The sequence below is a fragment of the Calidris pugnax genome, unplaced genomic scaffold (genome assembly GCF_001431845.1).
Source record: "Calidris pugnax isolate Ruff unplaced genomic scaffold, ASM143184v1 scaffold211, whole genome shotgun sequence".
Classification (NCBI taxonomy): domain Eukaryota; kingdom Metazoa; phylum Chordata; class Aves; order Charadriiformes; family Scolopacidae; genus Calidris; species Calidris pugnax.
The window spans coordinates 2,159,873-2,181,522 of NW_015091083.1; the positions used below are offsets into that span (position 1 = coordinate 2,159,873).

The 21,650-nt window shown below is 38.9% G+C and overlaps 1 protein-coding gene across 2 annotated transcripts in view; it reads right to left on the reverse strand.

Annotated features, from left to right (window-relative positions):
- The window catches only part of PPP4R3A (protein phosphatase 4 regulatory subunit 3A), a 47,859-nt gene extending 26,524 nt beyond the window's left edge, over positions 1-21,335 (reverse strand). The window contains exons 1-3 of one of the 2 annotated variants that reach the window (XM_014957473.1): positions 20,174-21,335; positions 11,564-11,619; positions 1,634-1,732 (exon numbers count right to left, since the gene is read on the reverse strand). In XM_014957473.1, the coding sequence (XP_014812959.1) occupies positions 1,634-1,732; positions 11,564-11,619; positions 20,174-20,315 (297 nt within the window). In that variant the 5' untranslated portion in view covers positions 20,316-21,335. The remainder of the gene's footprint in view (positions 1-1,633; positions 1,733-11,563; positions 11,620-20,173) is intronic. The other variant, XM_014957474.1, reaches the window with a different exon arrangement.
- Positions 21,336-21,650: the final 315 nt, after the last annotated feature.

Here is a 21,650-nt window from a genome sequence, read left to right on the forward strand (position 1 = left end):
GGTACCGCTGTGTAGAATGATACATGGTACTGTTCCTTTTTATCTGGAAAATCAGCAAAAAAAATCTGGGAGAAATACTTCTTCATGGATAACAGCAAGCAAATCCTTGCTGTATAAAATCCAGAATGCTGTGAAAACCCACATTCTATTCTGCCTACACATCAGCAACCACTTCCAGTGTAAGTGGTATCAAAGTTTTCCTTTTAGAACAAGCTTCAACAACTGAGGAAGCTTAAGATCTTTAAAGTACACTAGACACAAATACAATAGCATGGCCTCAAAACAGGATGTAAAGGCACTGGTTTCTTACAAAAATATTAGGTCTTTACATGAGGCTGAGGAAACTGGGCTTCTTATCTGGGTGTTACCCTAGCACACAATTTCCCCTTTCTCCCATTTTGTTTGTCCCCAACTTTTGGTCCTTTGAGTGCCAAGGTTCCTGGAAATGTTTCTGTACTTATTTACATAAGTTTCTGTACTTATTTACATAAGTGATAAACTGTTGAAAAGACTCATTCCCAAAAAAATGAATGACCCATACACATGCAATTATAAAACCAGATTTCTTTTGCTTTATTTCTGAAATCAGTGAGAACAGACTCTAAAAGACAGAGTAGAAAGAGCTAGATGTTTTTTAAGAACAGAAAATGAGAGCCCACAAAGAGAGAATTAGACAAATTAGAGAAATCCCACATAATATAGCACAGAAATTAAGAAAAGTTGCAATGCTTGCAATGAAAGAAAAACCCAAACAAGAACTGACAAACTAAACTAACATCAGTGAATATATCGATTAAACTCTTTTAGGTATTGGTCAATAGTTAATATCTGACCAAATGTTATCCAGAAACAATACTGATTCGATGACACATAGTCATCTGGTTGCTGTGGTAAAACATAAAGAGTTAATTAGCATATATTAAAATACATACATGCTACATATAAACTGTTTGATTTCTTTAAACTGTAAGAATTACAGCTTTAAGGTGATAATATAGAGCTATCTCCTACTTCAACTACCAAATCAGACTTTCATACCCTGATAGTCAACAGAAGCACACTGTGACATTTACATGGAAAAAAGATCTGTTGAGAAATTCAATATTCCCCTCACCTTAAACAGAAGAATGACATAAAAGAAAGAGAAGAATGAGAAATATAGGAAGAGAAATGTGAATAAGGTATGGCTAAATGCAGGAGAAATACATTATAAAATTCACTAAGAGCTCACATACATTCTTCTCTCTACAATGAAACTTTGGACAGGTAACCTTTTCCCTTCTGCCCAACCCAGAAAAACTTATTTACGAAATTAATTGTTAGGAAACTTTTTAAGCACTCATTTTGAGCTGAACTTACTTGGGTTATAATAAAGCTAAAAAGTTATTTTAAGCAAAAAGACCTGAAAATGCTCTAAAAAGCCACCCCAAACATTGTTAAATTCACATCAAATTTGTGGAGGAAGGAGGAAGTTTCCAAATTCAAAAATACAAAATTTGGTGAAGGTGGCTAAGACGATAGCTTTACTTTCTACCTACTGTGTTCAGATTCACCTCTTAGAACAGTCTAAAAAATTTGAACACATACATTAAGATGATTTAGGTTTTTCCAATCTTATATTTATCAAACTTACCTGACATATTTTTTCCCATATTTCATCACATCCTGCTTTTTCTTGAAAGCTAAGTGCCAAATCATAATTTTCAGCTTCAGACCACACAATCAAGGTATCCTTTAAAGAGAGGAAGAGTGTTTTCAGGCAATGTAATTCAGATTTTACAAACCTGAATACTGTTTAAAGAGTAAAATTTTAAAATAAAACAGCTTGACATCTAATTATGACAGGATAGTATTACAACACCAATATAATCATCATACTTTGTAAGATTTGTATACGTTCAGAGATTAGGATTAAAACCATTTCTGCATAAATCAGAGTAAGGAAGTTCCAGAAAGATACTGAAAGTTTTAGTTCTTAATTCACGTGACCATAATATTGTAAATCTGAAAAAGGTTGATCTAGAATACGTACTTATATCTCAGTGCATCCTCTAATAAAATACGGTAACAAAAGCAACAGGGTTTGTGAGATTTTTTGTTTGTTTGTTTGTTTGTTTGTTTTTTAAAATCTGTTTCACTTGGGCCACATAAAACTGCACATATTTTGTAGGAGCAAAGTTGAAATATTTTTTTTTTTGTATAGGCCTCAGAAGACACTGTGCTAATGCACAGAAGAGGTGCCCCAAGAAGCCTACGAACTTTAAACGAGAACACAGCTTTGAACATGCACACAGCTAGCAGCCTAAGTGTATAGATACTTACTACATTGAACCAAACACACAATTTTTACTCATTCCAAACCGCAATTCTGAAAGGATGTGTTGCCCTACATTTTTAGAAGTTAGCTGAAACTGCGCTTAGCTACATTTAGTATCCAGACACTGAAGATCTCATCTACTCGGTAGAACAGTTCGAGAGTTTACCAGAGCCCCCATATTGCATGCAAGAACAATATATGGAAGTGGAAGCTGATGCTGCAGAGAGCAATATCGCACACTGATAAGGTATTTGACGCAGTGGTTTACAGACAACCTGCTAGATAACTGTAAGAATAAAAATAAAAAACCAACCAAAATTGAAAAAAGAAGAAAATATAATCTGAATTATTTACACATTGCATCACGTGTTATTTTGAAAGTCTTTTGTCTTCCTATAACAGCTACCTGAAATACAGCCACATTAAATATATATAGCCCCATGAAACTGCATTATTTCAGTTAAATGCTAAAACATGCACTTACTCATTAGGACAAAAGACATGAGAATTTTTCTACTTGTATTTCAATCAGAATCATAAAATAGAGTCTTTTTGCTTCACTAAGTATAGACTTGCTTATAGTGATTACTCCTACCTAAAGGGATTAATTTCAAATATTTGCAAAAGCCCTGTAAGTTGCCAGACATTTATAAAGTTTAGGACAGTTAATTACCTAGGCTTAATATATTTCAAATATTGAAGTGAACACTGAGGATAAAGAGAAATCTTACATTTGGATTTCGATATGCACTTACTAGAAAACTCCTTAAACTGAACTATAATCTAAATAGCACAATCAGCTAGTTCCATTAGGATTCAGTTAAACAATACAGTATAATCAATTTGCCATTACCAGAGCAGCAATATTGCTTCAAAGGCACTAACGGCTTTACCTTGCAAATGGCAAATAGTTTTCCTTTTCCAAAGGGTTGAGGAAGAGGTGGTACACAGAAGAAAGGGATTTAGGAAGACCACCTCCAAAATACAAAAGGAAGAAGAAAGTCATGATTAATAGTTTATTCTCTACAAGACAGGTCACAGTGCAAATACTCTGGTAATAACAGATTGAGAGCATCTAGTACTGCTGACTCCTGTAGACTAAGAAAAATTACATTTTACAAAAATTTAGAAAGGGAAGGTCCAAAAGAAAATAAACTATTTTCTTAAACCATGTTCTACAAACAGTGGGTACCTTACTGCAGCATTTATTGTATGTCTCAGGTTCAAAGCCTAATACACTAATCTCCACAATTAGTATTTATACTGCAGTAATTTTCAAGGCCACTGTCTCAATCAGCTTCCCACTGAGTAGCGCTTATTTCATTTAAAAAACCAAACCCTAACAATGAATCTTAAGTAGACCCTAGCAGAACTTGCAACATCGCTATTTAATTGCATTTACCTTTAAGTGCAAGTGGTTAGCTTTCTAAGCAAGCCATTTCCAAAAGATCTAAACATATTTTCTTCTCTATACCGAAGACAACTCACAAATAGGGAAATTGCTGAAAGAGCACAAGTAAGGACAGCAGTATTTACACTAACTGGGGTGAGTTGAACAAACAAAAGCTGTCAGTCTCTGAATAAAATCCAGCACTGGACCAAGATAGGTTGGTCTTTTTCATCTGGGGAGAGCAGGGATGGAGGGAAGGCAGAGAAAAGTGAAAGGGAAGACACAAAAGGTAAAGCTGATTTTGAAAACTATAGTCACAGATGTACAGAAGTGTATTTGGCCATAGCATAGCAATTGTTTTTGTTAAACAAGATCATCTACAATCACACATGGAAGCTCAGACAGTATTTTTTCACCTCTATACATCCTGATTCTTTCTTTTTAAATCATTTCTTCTTTGAAAGCAAAATGAAAAAATGCTGAAGAATTATTTGAGCAGCAGAACAATAATCTTCAAGCTTGATTTATTAATATTAGAAAAGTATTTCCCAATTGCCAACATTAAAAACTTCAAATTATTATTTATTTGTTGTCTTATCACGCAAGGACTTTGTATTATCGATTAATATCAGTATCTCAACAGACATTTATCAATTGCTATCTTTAGGCTTCTTGCCTCAAAGGACTTTCAAAAGAGAACATGAAACAAAGTAAGAAAAGCACTTCACTCTGCTGCATAATACACAGTTCAGTTGAAGTTTAAATTCACTCTTAAATGCAGACAGTTATTAATGTAATTTCATTTTCTTAATCCTACAAAGCTTATAATCATCAAAAAGAAGAGCACTATAAGATTTAATATATGTACAGAGAAGTGACTGAAGGAAATTCTAGATGTACTTAAAAGATAAAAAAAACATGAACAGAAGTCTAGTTTCTGCTTGTTTTATTTAAAAGACTCTTTCGGTGTGTTTGATCTGAAATCTCCTCAGTGTAATTTGAATCCACTAACTACTCTGGATCTCTCAGCTATGGAACAGGACTATCTGTTGCTTCCAAATGCCAAATACTACTTTTGCAATTCCAAAAAGCAATTCAAATTTCTTAAGACTGCCTTCCCTTTTCCAAGAGAAACAGGAATGTGAACAAATATGCTTAGCAATAATAGCTATTGGTTAGAGAGGTAAGGAGATGAGTTTCGTACATGAGCATAAAATCTTCAATCATATATGATTCACAAACACAGTTCTGGCTCAGTTTGATCGAAAACATATCCTTTTTTTGCATTACATACAAAATGTTAGCCTCCAGACAAGGAACTGGATGGGATGACTAAAACAAGTATCTAAAATTTGTTCTTATCAAGCTTGTCATTAAACACAGTTGAAATGTGAAACTGCAGTATTAAATCACAGCTACATTGTGTGAACTGAGTCAGGAACGTGGAAAAATGTTTTATCGCTGAAGGATTTTATACTGAGCGCTCTGCAAGAATCCTAGCACTCTAGCTCCTCATATTTTGCAAGATGCATTAGAGTTCTTGGCAAGATCTTTTTTAAATAGGATGATAATCTGGAAACTACTTATTGTAGAGATCAAAATCCTATTCAGAGTTTGAAAATGATTTGCTGCTTCGCAATAGCGCCAGTTGGATGTGTCATCACTATCCCATATAGCCCATATTTAGCCCATATAAAATCTGCTGGATCGCGAAGACCTTTTATATAAATTTGTCTTCTTTCACATTATTTTTCATTATTACTCCTCTAATATAATCAGGAATTCTTCATTTTAAGCAAAAATCCTGTGCATAGCCTCTTTATAGAAGATTCACGTTTTTAACATTCCCATAAAGAGGTATTTATCATTTCTACCAATGGAGGGTAACTTTCTGCACTCTTATCCTTGTAAAGATGCAGCCTGAGGCAACATTTCTTCAGAATACAGTCTGGGCAGTCTTCCGTTGCTTGTCTCTGTTGGCTGCATCAAGGCCAGGTGGAGCAATTTCTGGTTAGTTTCAAGGAAACACTACTGTGTGCTATAGCTTTATTTGAGATGTCATTCCAAAGAAGCTAACCTTCAAAAACACCACTGCAATAGCTTAAGTCAGCAAGCAGTGGCAATTGCACTCAGATGGACAAGGCTTGGGATCTACTGAATGATTTCTCTTCACTTTTTGATATGATTTCCAAGAGGCTTACTTTCCATAACAGAAAGGTTGTCGAACACTCACTATCAGTCTCAAGCTCTCATCTTAACACTCAAAGTCACACCTTTATTGGATATTAAATCAGTTTTATTTAGCTATTAGCAAGCTGATTCGCAGGTGTATTATACAGCATTCATACAATCTCCAAAGCAAGCCCTGGGATTTCATAAAGAAGACTTTCAGAGCAACTAGGATTTAGGATTTGATTCTGCTGTAAAATTAATTTAAGATTTCTTTCATAATGTGATAAAATTAAGAAAACTGTTATCGTCTGACAGTACCCTCCCACTGGTGTTCACGTCCAGTGAGAATATCAGTCTTCTCTGCAGCTCCAAAATATTCTTTTGGCATCCCAATGAGATTTAAGCTACTCCCAAGAAGTAGCGATCCCCCAAATTAGGTAGGTCTTTCATAAATCCTTGCATTCTGTCTTACATGCAAATTAATCCCTTCCTACTAGCCTTCAAAGAATGTAGACCTAGGGGGCTTTCCTGGCCCCCAGTGGAAGTTCAAGAGAGGAAGGTTGTTTCTCCCCATCTCAGCCTGCCTGACTGCTCTTCTTCCTTAAGTATGCCCTTATATTGTTTACAGTTACAGACAGTTCCTTGGACATGCCAAGCCACGTTTTAGCATCTTGCAGCTAATTATTTACCAACAAAAGTACAGCTTCATAGGCAGCTTTCTGCTTATAAAATTAACTACCGGAGCTACCCAGGTTTATAAAGTTAAATATATATAGTTAATATGGTAGGTTGCAGTAGAATTTTCAGGCTAAAAAACCCACCCACATAATATTAAGTTTTAATTCTGCGTTTTGTGCATTTCTTCACCTAGAACCTGGCTATGTGGATGTGCTAACAAGTTACCCCAAAAACTGGAATAACTTATCAAAAGCACACATAGTCTTTTGGCAGAATGTATTCTATTAGCTTCTATGAAAGCTCAACAATCACACATGACTTTCCAGTAAGCCATTTCATAGCTGCATTCCCATGAATCACACGGAATAAAATCAGTTTATTAGTTCTATAATAGAATCTCAACTCACTGGGCTAGTGACCATACCCAGAAACAGCAGAAAAATTAGATATCACAGAAAAACACATGTGAGGATCAAGAAACACATGATCATTTAAAATGGGTGAACCAGCCCACCCCAAAACCATCAGCAGTTACTCCCCTTGTTTCTCCCCTCACCCCACAAAACCACACACTTTTCCTTACTATCTTAGCTACAATAGGCACAGATTTTATTGAAATCATTTCACTGCTGGCTCCCTTGTCCTGACAGCAAGGGTAGGAAGTTAATCTTCTCTGAGCACTCCGCCAGTGGCTTTTTGGATTTTTTAAAAATTTCGCTTTGTTATTCGTAAGTCAGCTCCCCATCACTCCAGGATAGCCACCTTCAAACTACGTAGCTAGTAGATAGTACTCTGGATGAATTTAAGCTTTGTATTCTTGTGAGGAACTGAAAAGGGACTGCAAAAGCAGACACAGGACACTGAAGTTTCTCCTGCAGAGGCAAGACTTTGTAGCTGGAAGGACCTCAAGTCTTCCTTATTTCAGGCACAAAAAGGGATACAATATATACTTCATCAGTGGTTACTGCATGTACATGGGTGTATTTAAAATAAAGCAGAGTATGTTTTCTATTGCTAAAGCATTGCCAAAGTATATTGAAAGTATATTGAAAAGTATACACCTCAGTCCACACCTGTATCAGCTTTCTCCCTAGATAAATGTTATGTGTATAGAGCTTACTTCTCCTTTAAGGTTGCAGAGGAAGAGGTGTGTCATCCTGAAATACTAGGGCAATTACTCATTTTTTGAATAACAATCACTTGTTTAAGAACAACACCTCTATCACTGGCATTCTGGAATTGTGTCATTTTACTGCCTTAAAAAAAAAAACCAACAAAAGACAAATATAAAAAAAAGACCATGGATTAAAGTGTGTAAACTGACTTCACCAGGACATTACAATTAAAATATCTTCTACCTTTACCAGTAGATTAAGAAAACAACAACAAAAGAGGAAACCTAAGTATTCTATGTGTGGTCCAGCAACCCAAAGTGTAATTAAATTCCACTTATTAAACAAAATTTGCTTTTAAACTGCGTGCTATTTATCCATAATTAAATCCAGTATATTCCATACCAAAGTTATAGAAGCGTTATTGTAACATTTTAGAATAAGAATACCAATAAAACTTAACATACAGCCCTTAACAAGGATACAAAAGTCAGGAGGCTGAATGGCTGTACTGATGCACATTTTGCTTTTCAGAAGAAATCTTCTGCCTACAAACAGTACCTTCACATAAAAAATACTAGTCCTTTTTCTGAGTGCCAGTACATTAGTTTCTCAGGTTGTTTTCTTTCTAGCTTATTTTCCTCATATGGATTCCTTTCTTCTAATCTGCGTATAAGTAAGGATGAGTTTGCCAGGAAGGACACATTTCAGAGCACGTAACTGCCAGTGGTAGCAATTCTATGTTACAGAATGTTACACAGATATATCTTTTTGAATACACGGCAGAAAATACTCTTTATTGCGACAGAAAGATTAATCTGTCTAAATAGTGAAAAGGTAGTTAGAAGACTGCCTATTTTCGTGCATTAAGGACTTATTTCAAAGCTCTAGGTGGCAGGTAAGCCTGAAAAGATCAGGGACCAGATTGTGCAAGCTAAAGTATCTCGGGATCATGTATGAAAAGTAAGTGCCCAAGCAGGTCCCAAGATCTGCCAGGTATTCTTCCTCTCCAAAGGGAAAAGCAGACAGTTGTATCTACCACCAGATAGATTAAGATTTACATGCAGACAGACCTGACTAGTCCACAATAAAGAGCAGTCATTGCTCTCAATCCTAAACCCCAAGAAATCTAAAGCAGACAATTTACAAAACTTTACTTGAATCCCAGGTTCACAGGGTATGGCTTTTGTTGGTTTTTTGTGTGGTTTTGTTTGTTTTCTTTTTTTTAAGTTTCCATGGATGTTTTACACATCAAGTGAACAGAGGCATCAAGGAAAACTTGTACTCAAGTCTTCACACTATTACTTTAACAAATAATTGTGACAGTTATCATTAAAATATATATATGTATACCCTGAGATGGCATAATTTATACTATCAATAATTAGTTAGACAATCTGTTCCACACTTGCCACTAATAGTGCAGAATAGGTAGAAGGTGCTTTCATCAGTGGAAGAACTTCACTGTTTATCACAAAGGTACCTATAAGCTTGTTGAAGCATCCAAAGCAGCAGGCACAGCAAGTTTCCCCAAGAACTTATCACACATCTTTCCTTCCTTCCAACCACAAATCATGTTAGTTGGTCCAATAAAAGACTGTTTCTTCTTACAAGCCTTATGTCAGCCTAGAAAAAAGTCGGAACTCATCCATTTATACCATTAGATATGCGGAGCACCCACAAGCTCCATGCTAAGTGTGTCACAGTGAAAACAGATGCACTGCTATGTGTCCCTTTAAAATGGAATGGAGGTTCACCCTTGCAACAAAATTTTGAGATAAAAAGCTGGCAAGACCATAAAACTTCAAAGTAACTTTCCAGTGTTAAGTCTTAGGTTTCTAGGAGATTTTTCTTGAAATTGAGGACAACTACAAGCAAAGTCAAAAGTAAGTCTTAAGTAAGGCTGCAATTTCACTAGTAGCTGAGGTGGCCTAAGTGGCATTCTGCAGCTAAAAAGGAAAGATCTCACTCCCTCTTCCATCCCACATTTCCACAAATGGATCTTGTGAGGCGGCTTGAAACTTCTGCTGACAGAGAGTTACTAGTTTTTGAAGAGGGATTTGGAGTACCAAGATGATTTTCTTTTGGCTTAGTGAGTTTAGGCAGCACAGAGTTCTGTGAGCAGACCTGGAAAGAAGCAACTCACTCTTTCAGCTGCTGAACTCCAAGCTTAGCTCATACAGAATCAGGTTTAAACTCAGAACTTGCCTTTTACTAAGGGAAAGGATGAGTAGGCCTCACCTGAAAGACAACGTTCTACAAAGTAGGATTAATACACACACCAAGAAAGAGTTGGTATTTCTAAGGCTCACAGTGGAGCCCTATGTTCAATCTCTATTATTGACTGCTTTGCTTAAATAATACAAACAATTCACCTGCATATTTGTCTATGCATCATTTGAAAGCTGTAAGAACAGCACTTTTCCTTCTCCAGCACAGAAAACGTACAATGCTGTTCTAACAGGACAGATTAATGTTTAATATTTTTATTTATCTAACCATGTTTTCACTATCACCAGTAGTGGGTCTGTGCAGTGCTAGATTACAATACATGTCTGACCCAGAGTAGCAATGAGCACAGATAAGAAATGCTGTTGCACTGACAGGCACGTGTGGTGGCTTGCACTGATCTTACAATTTTATGCCTACTTAAAGCAGGCTTCACGTTTGATCTGGCATAAAGCCTATTGACACTAAGCTCACCCCTCAGTGCTCTTTGAACAGATTTGAACCAGCAAAGCAAGTTCACACTAGATCAGCACTTTATGCCGTAGAGCTGTGAAATATTCAATGTCATTTCAGGAGTCCTAAAGCTCAAGTTACTCTATCATAGAACCATGACCCCAGGCTAATCAGGATTACAACTAAAAGTTAGTTTGCTTATCATTTTTCCTGGTCTTGTCCTTTCTTACTCCCTGCAATTGATTCTCCACCTTACACTGGCCCTACCAGTTGTGCAGTACAGACTGTTTATATGGTGCACGATGATTTATATCAAGGGGCAGTACAGGCTAAATTTTCCAAGGAAGGGTATTTTTAACCCCGACTGGTTCTCCCCATACAGTTCAACATACAACTCTACAAATAGCTGCAGCCACACAACCACTGGGATTGCCTCTGAGCAAAACTACAGTATGTCTATGCTTATAATAAACCATCAAAAGCTGAAGACTGAAGAGTGTTTTCATACGTTAACTGTACCTGATACGATTTTAGCAAGTCTGACAGGCAGGCAACAAAATCCAAACTGGTTCAGCATTTCTGAACCTCTGAGGGCAACTATCAGTATCCATGAAATAAGAACAGCAAATAGAATGCAGTATCTAAAGTTCACTTCTCACCCATCTCAGCAGTGTTCTTTAAGGGCTCACAATCTAGGGCTTAAATAATTGAAGGTAGATGCAAACTAGAGGTGAGAAGCTACTTTTATATATACATAATGCTTTGAAGCAGCAGAAACCCACATCCAAGTAAAAACAAACGTAAACATGTAAATAGCTTTAAAGCCTCCTAGTCTTCTCTTAAATTAAATACACTAAAAGTTGTAGTATCTGAAATATAAAAAAGAAAAAAGCCAGATGATAATAAGTTTCAGATACTATTATCCTCAGGAACCTCAGCTACTTTGTGATTTTCACAACTGTGCTTTTCCTGTCTCTCCCATAGGATTATTTGGTGTAAAAGACAGTGCAAGATCTTCACATGACTTCAAAAAAAATGCAGAGAAATAACACACATGTATCATAAAAGGCACAAAAAAAAATATTGAGAACTACTTTGCCTCTTATTTTTGGTACAAGAACATGAAACAATTTTCAATAGAGGCAAAAAAATGACTGTATTGCTGAAGTTAAAGAACCCTCCTTTAAATGTCAGGAAAAAAAGTATGTTTACCTGTTGCTTCTGGTACGCAGTGTTCGGGTTAATTTTGGACTCCAAAAGAAGAGAGCCTAGAAAAAAAAAGTTCCACTTATTTACATATGTACTAAAATTTCAATCTCAACATGAATTTTCTGATCACTCTTTCCTCAAGCAGGTATTAACACCTTTCCTCCCAACAACAAGCCTGTTAAACCATATTCTACAGCTTTATATTTAATTTTTCCCTCAAAGATACTATTCACATGGTACAGAACATTCAAAAATATTTTGAGGACTGGATTTTTAATGTCTTTCTTATTGCAAGTAATGACTTCTCCACCAAAAATTTTTTAGAGATGCGAAAGTCTGCAAAAAAATCAGCACCCTAAAAGCATCACAGCTGCATTCCAAAGATCATCTACAATTGTTTTGTATGAAAATTGCTAATCATAGAGTATTTGTTCTCAAAGTTTAGCTAAAACACTTACATTATTTTGCTGGAAAGCATATGTAGAAACCAATGCTAAGAGCGGCAATTTTTGTGACTGTCAATACAAAAAAAACTTCAGACTTGATGAAATTCGGAAGAACGGTTTCACAGCAGCTTATACTGATTTAAGACACAGAACAGCAATTCCATTCTCGCATCTGCGTTTTCTTGCCCTTTCTTTTGCATAAGCATTCCTGTTAATACATGTCACATTTAAACGTTCAGAGGGTTGATCTAGGTGAAAACAACCCTTAAAAGTGCTTTTATTTTTGATCCAATCACTTCCCTCATTCATCTTGCTGCTCAGCTGCACGAATGTCAGAGCATGACAGACTCTTTACAACCATTACTTAAATTTACTTATCTGCAGACCTTCACTCAACACACATGAAGTGTTCATTTATCAATGTATGTATCATATGTAGTCAATCTTGTAATTAAAACATAAAGCTGCAAGCACCCCTTTAAAGAGGTTCATTCATTCATTTACCTGCTTAAATTTGTTCTTTAAGAGAAGTCCAAACTTTAAGAAAAGTCTCAATTTCTCCGTTTCATAGCTATAGTTCTAAGGCAGTCTTATATTTATTACTAGAACACTTGCCAAATATCCTCACAAAACCTACGACAGAGAAAAATTAAAATTCTTCAACCACCTCAAATATGGAAGCCTAAGAACTTGAAAGCAGGACAAGAAAACAAATTATTTGGATTTGAAAAACATACTTGGAATTGAAAACTGTACTTTCAAATCGCACAGAAGAATCAACAATGACAAAATGATAGTTTTCCCTATCTGAAGCATATACCAATTACAAAATCCACAGCAAAAAGCATCCCAAACCAATGTCTGTTTACCAAGTATCACCATCCTCAACCTCACAAGTTACAGTTACAAAAAAACCCCGCACTCCTTTCCTAAAGAAATGCTACCAACTAACATAAGACCATAGAGTAGTTTGGGCTGGAAGGGACCTTTAAAGACCATCTAGTCCCAACCCCCCTTGCAATAAGCCGGGACATCTTCAACTAGATCAAGTTGCTCAGAGCCCCATCAAACCTGACCTTGAATGTTTGCAGGGATGGGGCATCTACGACCTCTCTGGGCAACCTGTTCCAGTGTTTCACCATCCTCAGCATAAAAAATTTTCTTCCTCATATCTAGTCTGAATCTACCCTCTAAGTATCAAACCATTACCCCTTGTCCTATCGCAACAGGCCCTGCTAAAAAGTCTGTCCCCATCTGCCTTTTAAGCAGTACCTTTAGGTACTGGAAGGCTGCTATAAAGTCTCCCCAGAGCCTTCTCTTCTCCAGGCTGAACAACTGCAACTCTCTCAGCCTGCCTTCATAGCAGAGGTGCTCCAGCCCTCTCATCATTTTTGTGTCCCTCCTATGGACCTGCTCCAACTGGTCCCTGTCATTCTTACATTGGGGACATAAGAATGTCCAGAGCTGGACTCAGTGTTCCAGGTGGGGTCTCACCAGAGTGGAGTAGAGGAGCAGAATCACTTCCCTCGACCTGCTGGCCGTGCTGCTTTTGATGCAGCCCAGTATCCCATTGGCCTTCTGGGCTGCGAGCTCACATTGTAGGCTCACATCCAACTTTTTCATCCAAGTCCTTCTCCTCAGGGATGCTCCTAGTCCCTTCATCCCTCAACCTGTATTGACACTGGGGGTTGCCCCAGCCCAGGTGCAGGATCCTGCACTTGACTTTGTTGAACCCCATGAGGTTCACACAGGCCCACTTCTCAAACTTGAACAAGTCCCTGTGGATGGCATCTCGTCCCTCAGTCATGTCAACTGCAACACTCAGCTTGGTGTCATCTGCAAATCTGCTGAGGGTGCACCCACCATCTATGTCACTGATGAAGATATTAGCTTGGGAGATGTGAGGGAAGAGAGACCGAAGAACGAGATCATAGAACCTGACTTGCTGAAAGAGCCGTGTATCATTCAAGAATTACATAAATATCAGCACAGTTTGCTGTCTGACAAGAAAGGTTATTACTTCATGAATTTAGAAGTTTTTCTAAGGATTTTGATATTCATTAGTTTACTATGTATATGATAATCAAATACAAATAATTTTTAAAAAATTAATAAATAACTTACCTGTGATGGCTGCTTCTCCTAATTTCTAAGTCTGTTGCTCTATAAGAAGCAGCCTTCACTAATGAAGTTGGCTTGAGAAGCTATTGCCCTGTCTCAGCTGTTCTTGCAGTAAGAGCTGTTTACAAACTCAGATACAATCCAACAACAAAACTGAACAACCCACAAGGGAAAACAAGACAACAACAACAACAAAAGCAATCTCCCCCAAAACCACATACACTACTCTTTCTCTTTTTTAAGAGTTTTTCCAGTTTTCTAACCCACATCAGCTCTGTTAACAAAGCAGCTTAAGTGTGACAGCATAACTAAAGAAAAAAACCCAACAGAATCACAGACCATAAGAGCAGGACAGAGAAGGAAAACATCTAAGATGTGTTTTACTGATGAATCCAATACACTGTGGTACTTGGACCATAGCTGCAAACTTTGAATTTTGGGTTTGCCTAGTGAACATCTGAAAACAGCATTCCCTTTTCCGTTACGATCACCAGTTATAGGCAGTATTTCACTTCAATCTTACTTTCAGTTTCAAAGCCTCAGCTTCAACTACATGAAGTTTTAGAACATTGTTTTGTGCTATTGACTCGGTTAACTAACTTCTAGAAAGTCTTTACTGCCTAGAAATACTTAATACTAGCAGATACGAATTAGAATCTTGTTAGCGTTGAAAGCAATTGATAATTTCAACACTTTAGTTTAACTGCTGAACAGAGATCTACAGACATGAAAATCCTGAAATTAGCAGAACATCATACATAACTCGAACTGCCACGTTTGACAAAAATACTGTTACAAAAGAAAGCTTGAAGACAACTGAATGCGGATATTTCATATTCTAAGCTAGAAGCAGACACTAGAGAACGATCTGTTTACTAGACAACACAAAAGAGCATTTCTTCTTCTCAACTCAACCTGACACTGGCAGGAAAGACAAACCAAGCCTTATAAGGCTTGACTTGCTTCTCATTACCACATGATTTAACTTAGTCCTCACCATTCCAGACAATAACTAGAAAAATATGAACTTGGAGACAGCAACATGTTGAAGCGTAAACTGTGCTCTGCAACCTATAACCGCCCCAAATCCATCCTTCTGCAGCATCCGATGCTCCATTTGTGCAATCTGTTCCCCAAAAACAGTTAAGTGACTCAAAATCACTGACTACTCTACTATTTAGTTCAGTGAGTTTATTTTCATACAGTAAGCTTTAACAGGCCCCTTCCTGGTACAGGGCAGTCTAAGGTCTCTGTTACTTGCTTCTGAGAGCCAAGCAACAATAGCAGATGCCTGTAACACAAATATATTCTTTAGAAAAAGGTTACAGAAATTTAACACACCACAAATAAAGTTCTTCTCCATTTAAAGTCAGTATCAGTATTGATCTCAAATACAGTTCAAGACGCTTACTCTTGCATTTGTCATAAGCAATTACTTTCTATGTAATTTTCTAGGTATTTTTTTCTTGGTACTAACCAGGAATGCATCAAGACTACACAGTCTGCTTTATAAAAATACACCAACAAATTTTCATCTTCACTGAACTGATGACTGTATTCAAAATTGGGTAAGACCTGAAAATTCACCTTAATATAAGCTCTGGTTTTAATAAACCCCCCCAAAATTATGCAGATCTAGTTATTTTCTGAATTATAGCCTTGGACGAATTTGTGAAGGTAACTGGTGCCAGAAAGTAGCACCTGAAATCACCTATAAAGAAGAAAACATTGATTTGCAGAATTCTGTTATTTGCCACTATAATGGCAAATAGCACAGCTGGGTTTTTTTGTTAGCATAATAACGCCGTTCTGTGCTGTGAAAGGATTGCATGTATAGGGAAAGACATGCTCAAAAAGACTACTTACACATATACAATGCTATTTTCAAAGATATTCAGAGAACATCAAATATCCCAATCCAGTACTCTTAAACAACAGATACACAGACTTGCTTATACACGTGCACAGGGAGGAGACCTGCTGATATGGAATGTTGCTCCTCTCCCATCAAACTGTTACGTGGATCCTTCCTCAAAAACACACAGGGTAGTGGGTCGCTCATTATCCCTCACCAGTATAAACATGTTCATGTTTCAATGAAAATTTCAAAAGCTGTTTTTTTGCTTTTGTTTGAGATGCACACAGAGGTTTAAGCTCTGCAATCAGTTCTGCTGCTACTGAATCACAGAAGCCAATCCACAGAAACAAGGAAACAGCTCAAACTGAGGAACAAGAACACACTCAGCATTCACAAGAGACTATTCCTCATCTATCGCATTTCTGAAGGATCAAGCCCAAGCACTAAGGAGAGGAGAGAAGCAAGTGAAAAGAAACAAACAAAAAAATTCCCACCCCCATTTTTTAGTTTTCATTTTCATGTACGGTAAGTACATAACCACAACATTTTCTGTGTTGCTTTCCTAAAGAAAGAAATAAAACTAATTCCTTGAGTTTGAGCAGGGTAAAAACTTAAGCCAAATTTTGGCTAAGCCTTCTGACAGTATTACAGGGTTACTGATACCCAGTCTAAAGAAACAGCAAGGATGCAGATGCCTGCCCTGTGGCAGAAGTCATTAATACACTGAATTCAGAAGTGGCAAACTACAACTTCTGAATAGAAGTGATTATAGTTCCTAAAAGATAGCTGGAAAATACAGTCTCTAGTGGGGGAGTTCACTTTGGCTTGTCAAGAATTTTACTTACAGGACTAGTAAGCTTTAATTAGAAGTTCAATCTTCAGATTAACCCAAGTTAGTTGAACAGAAACGTTCATTTTAGAGGTCACTTCAGTCATCTGTGCTTAGAAACAAAAAGAGGGATCTGAAACCATTCAGTGAAAATCTAGAAGCACAGAGACATTTTAAGAATGAGGAGGGCCACAGCAGGCTAAAATACCATGTGAGAAACAGGTAAGAAATCAAAAGCTTCTGATTACACACAGAACTCACGTGGAAGGTGATCATTTTTAAAAGAGTTCACTTCTGCCTACTGCAACTCAAGTAGGATATGCTGCAACCAAGAATCACACAGAGAAACTTTTCAGGGTTTTAAGTAAAAAAGTTAACAGTTGTTTAAGTGCAAAAAAAAGAAAAAAATACAATTCCCTGTTTCAAAGCATAATATATCTGATCTGAAAGCAGTTTATGATACTTCTGTACTGTAACAGATTACTCCAAATTGCTTGCAATGACTTAAAATTCACTTAATTACTTTTTAATCACTTAAAGTGATTAAAAAAAAATAATCACTCATCTGCTCCAAGTTTTTATTTTTTTAAAGATGGTGTTAAAGAAACACTAATCCAAGAAAAAAAAAACACTCCTATAGATGAAAAAAATTGCACTCTTATTCAATTCTTATTGCTCCAATTCCAGATGATAGTTCACCTTGGACTTGGCGTACAGACTGCAGTTCCCCTATCTGCACACCCTGACCCCGCCATAAAATCTCAACCACTTGTAGAGCAGCCATGGAGCTACACCAAGCCACAGCTGCACAATCTAAAGCCTGAACTATGTGCTAGCCCACACGGCCAGCCAAATGAACCTCTGGCAATTCTGCTGTTGCTCTGTGCACAGCCGAACTGGCCCTTAAACAGGAGTGGGAATTTCCCAGACACAGCAGGAACTACTGCTAACGCTCCCCCACGGGCCTCCCCCACTCAGGAAACGGAGCCCTCGACTTCAGGCAGATCCCGAGGTTTTGGGTCAGCTTCCTGGAGTAAGTCAGCAAGAACACGCCAGCCTGCACAGGATGGATCTCTGCTCAAAGGCTAGGAAAAGCTGGTTTAGAAAAGGAGGAAGGAAGAAGTTTCATTGTGGAAAGAGGAGGAGCTGACAAAGAAAGACAATACAAGAACGCAATGGAAACATGGAGACAAATGGTGTATAGGTCAGGTTCCTAGTACTTGTATGTTTTTGATAACTAGGGGGAAAAAAAAATAAATCACAGTCAACCACTTCACGTAGGTAAGGACAACACAAATTGCATAGTACCTAAAACACTAGTCTGGCGTTACCTTTTTCCAAACCATTTGCTGCTCACACATAAAAATGACTGCATTTGCCTTCAAAATTAGCCTAAAACCAATTGACACTGGGAGTAAACAAGATACAAATCAAACTTTGAGGTGTTTACACAAGAAAGTTAGAAAAACTAGCCTATTAATAGAGTGCAAATTTACCCAGAACTGATACTGCCTACTAAATTAAGAACTTAAGCTCTGTGTATTATTTAATACTCTTGGAGTATAAGTATGCTGTATGAGAGGTTTAATGTGTGTATCCTATTGAATATATTCCTGTGTATTAGGTGCAATGAGTAACTTTGAGCCAGTTCTGCTTTGATTAGAGTATCTTAGCTATGCAACACAAAGTAACATCTTCATCTTTGTTTTGGGATCATTTATACCAATTTGTATTTTCCTGCTTACAGATGTTCACTTAGAACAAATAAACTGCCAACAACAGTCCAATTCAGGTTCTAATCAGTCTGAAGAGTACATATCCCACTGAAAGTTAATAAAGGGATTTTAGTTTGAATGGGCAATTTCTTCACAAGCAGGTTATGAACTGCAGTTCTTTTGCTTTTCTAAAAAGAATTAAAAAAAATAATCAGTAAATTCTTTAGAGTATAGAAGACATGTCAGTTTTTTAAAAATGAGCATAGCAACCATGTAGAAAGGGCTTTTACCTACAACAAAATACACTGTAAGATCAGCCTAAAAATGTAGCGATAACCTTCTTTTCACCTCCCTCCCTCCTGTTGAAAGTAAACTAAGTCCATTTCCATTTTTAATGTTTTCTCTTACACTACTAAATTGGACAAACTATAAATACATCTTCTTCAGTGTAAAATAAATAAAATCAAGTATCAATTTAGCTTTTTTAAGCATAATCATAGAACTACAAAACCTTGAGATTCATGCCTATCAGAAGCTCAATTATCAAATCCTGCTTAAAGTTTGATTCCTGCTATCAGTTCATGATTAACATAACTGTAGACATTATTGTAGTTTGTCAGAACTTTCCCAAACAGTAAGAATTAATGATTCTCAAGTTGCTTTTCATCCTAGTTACTACAATGAGAAAGCCAAATAAACAAAATTCCAAGGTCTGTTGACAGTCACAAGCTACAACTAGACCCACAAGTCACTAGATACGGTAGCTATATATCTAATTAAGTAATAAGTCATGCAATGACTTTGCTACCAAAATGGTACATGCCAGGTATTGCAAATTACATATTTTAAAATCTACTCTGATCATAGCAGTGACGAACTCAGCTAACCAATAATGAAGACTAGCCCAAACATGGAGCTTCAGGGGCTACTTAACCTACACTATTGTCATATGTTGTCAGAAAATGTGAAGGAAATTGATAATGCATTGTTTAAAACTTTTTTACAGAAGATCTATAACTGCTGAAGGACTGAAAACTACTACTCCATAAAGAAAAAAGCATCTCTGAAAAGGCTGCTCTGTCCATTGTATTGTCTTTACTACCATTCACAACTATACTTTGATAACTGTTGATAGCTTTTAGACCGTCTTGAATAATTCTTGCTAGAAAGAGGGGAGGAAAAAAAAAAGAAAAAAGGTGTGTTCGCCATCCAATGACCTTTTAATAATTCATACTAAAAAAACATGATCTAAGTTTTGAACAACTCCTTTCACGAGGGATCATTTCCAGAAACATCTAAGGAAGGATACATCACAATCAGTTTTGAAACTGGAGTACTTTGGGCACCTAACGATAGATCACTAGATATCCAAACCCATACAAGATTTACAAGACCTGGACACATTTTGTATGCAACACTATGTACTCACTACGAATCAAGAGCCTACTACGCTCACACTTGATGGCAACCTTCCATTTCTTTCACTTGGCCTAACACGAATGAACTATGGTTAGTGCCAACTTGCTTTTAGGAATCACCCTTGAATTACACAGCAAAACACTGAGGCAACAGACACTAAGATAAGCCCAGTTCCTTTTCTGGGTAGGATGAGAAAAGAATGTACCTTCAGACATACACACTTACCATCACTCTCTGCCCTGACTAGCAGGGACATGCCCTTCAGCCTCTCCACGTAGCATGAGGACACATGCCCTGTGCCTCGATCATCCCACTGGCGGTCCTCATTTAGCGTGTAAACCTTCCCCCTCCGCCGGGTATCAGTCATCCTGCCGCCTGCCACACCGCAGCCACCACTCTGGCTTGCAATCGCTGGAGGAGCAGGAGGCTGGTCGGGGGCTAGGCCCCCCTCAAAGGAGGGGAGCGGGAAAGAAGGTAGCAGCCCCACAGAGGCACGCCAGGCAAGCTCTTCTTACTCCTCTTCAGTGCTCCAACGGGATCCTCATTATCGAGGGTAACAGGATTGGGGGGCGCAGGGGAAGAGGAGGAATAAGAAAAGAGATGAAGATGCGAAAGGGGAGCTGCTCCAGGCACAGTCAGGCGCTGCACAAAAGGCGAGTAAGCCCACGCAGGGGAGAGCCGCAGAAAGAGGCTCTTTGCAGGATGAAAGGCAGGCAGGAGAGGCGGTGAAGAAGGGATCCTAGAGGAGAAGAGGATCCACGGGAGTGGAAGCAGCGGCGGACAGCAGATGCCACGGGCAGCAACGCGCGGCCGGCCCGGGGTGACAGGAGCCGGCGACCCTGGAGGCCGAGGCCCTGCCGAGGGAAGCAGGCGGGAGGCCGGCGAGGCCGGGCTGAAGCAGGCGGGGGGAGGCAGGGGGGAGAGGGGCCGCTCGCCCCGGCCCGGAGCTCGGCTCTATTGTGCAACGGCAGCCCAGGCCCGAAGCCCCTCGCTCGCCGTCCGTTAGCGCGGGGGCTGCGAGGAGCCGCCGTCCTTCCCGCCGGGCCAGCCGGGGCCTGCGGACACTGCCTGTCCCGGGGCGGGATGAAGCGGGCGGGCTCAGCGCCCCGTCTCCCCCATGGGCTCCCGTCGCAGGCGGCGGCTTCACTCCCAGACCGATTCCGCCGCCATATTCTTCTTCCTCCTCCTCCTCCTCCTCCTCCCGGTGCTGCGGCGGCTCAGTTCCAGCTCCTCACCGCGCCCCGCGACGTGGCCGGACTCCAGGCACTCAGCAACCCGGCCGGCAGCGAGGCGCTCTGCCCTACCGAGGGGGACGAGCGACGGCGCGGTGCGGCCCGTCCAGCCCGGCTCCCTCCGGCTCCGCCTCAGTCACTGCGCGGCCGCCATCTTGGTCTCACCTCTCACTGGAGGCGCGGGGTCTCCCGGCCGGCGGCGGCAGGGGCCTCCCGCCAGCACTTAAAGGGCCAGCGGCCCCTAGAGCGCGTGCCGGGGTGTCCCGGCTCTGTCAGCGCGGCCGGGCCGGTCCTCTGGTAAAACGGGTTTATTTTTTTCCCCAAAATTTTTAAAATTTTGTTCCTGTCACACATTGTTGAGTGATCCAAAAGTTAAGCAGGTTCTGGTGGATCGTACCCGCAGGCAGAGGTAGGATCTCACAGCTGCAGCCGCAGACATTAGCTGTGCAGTCTCTGCTGTTGAGGCTGCT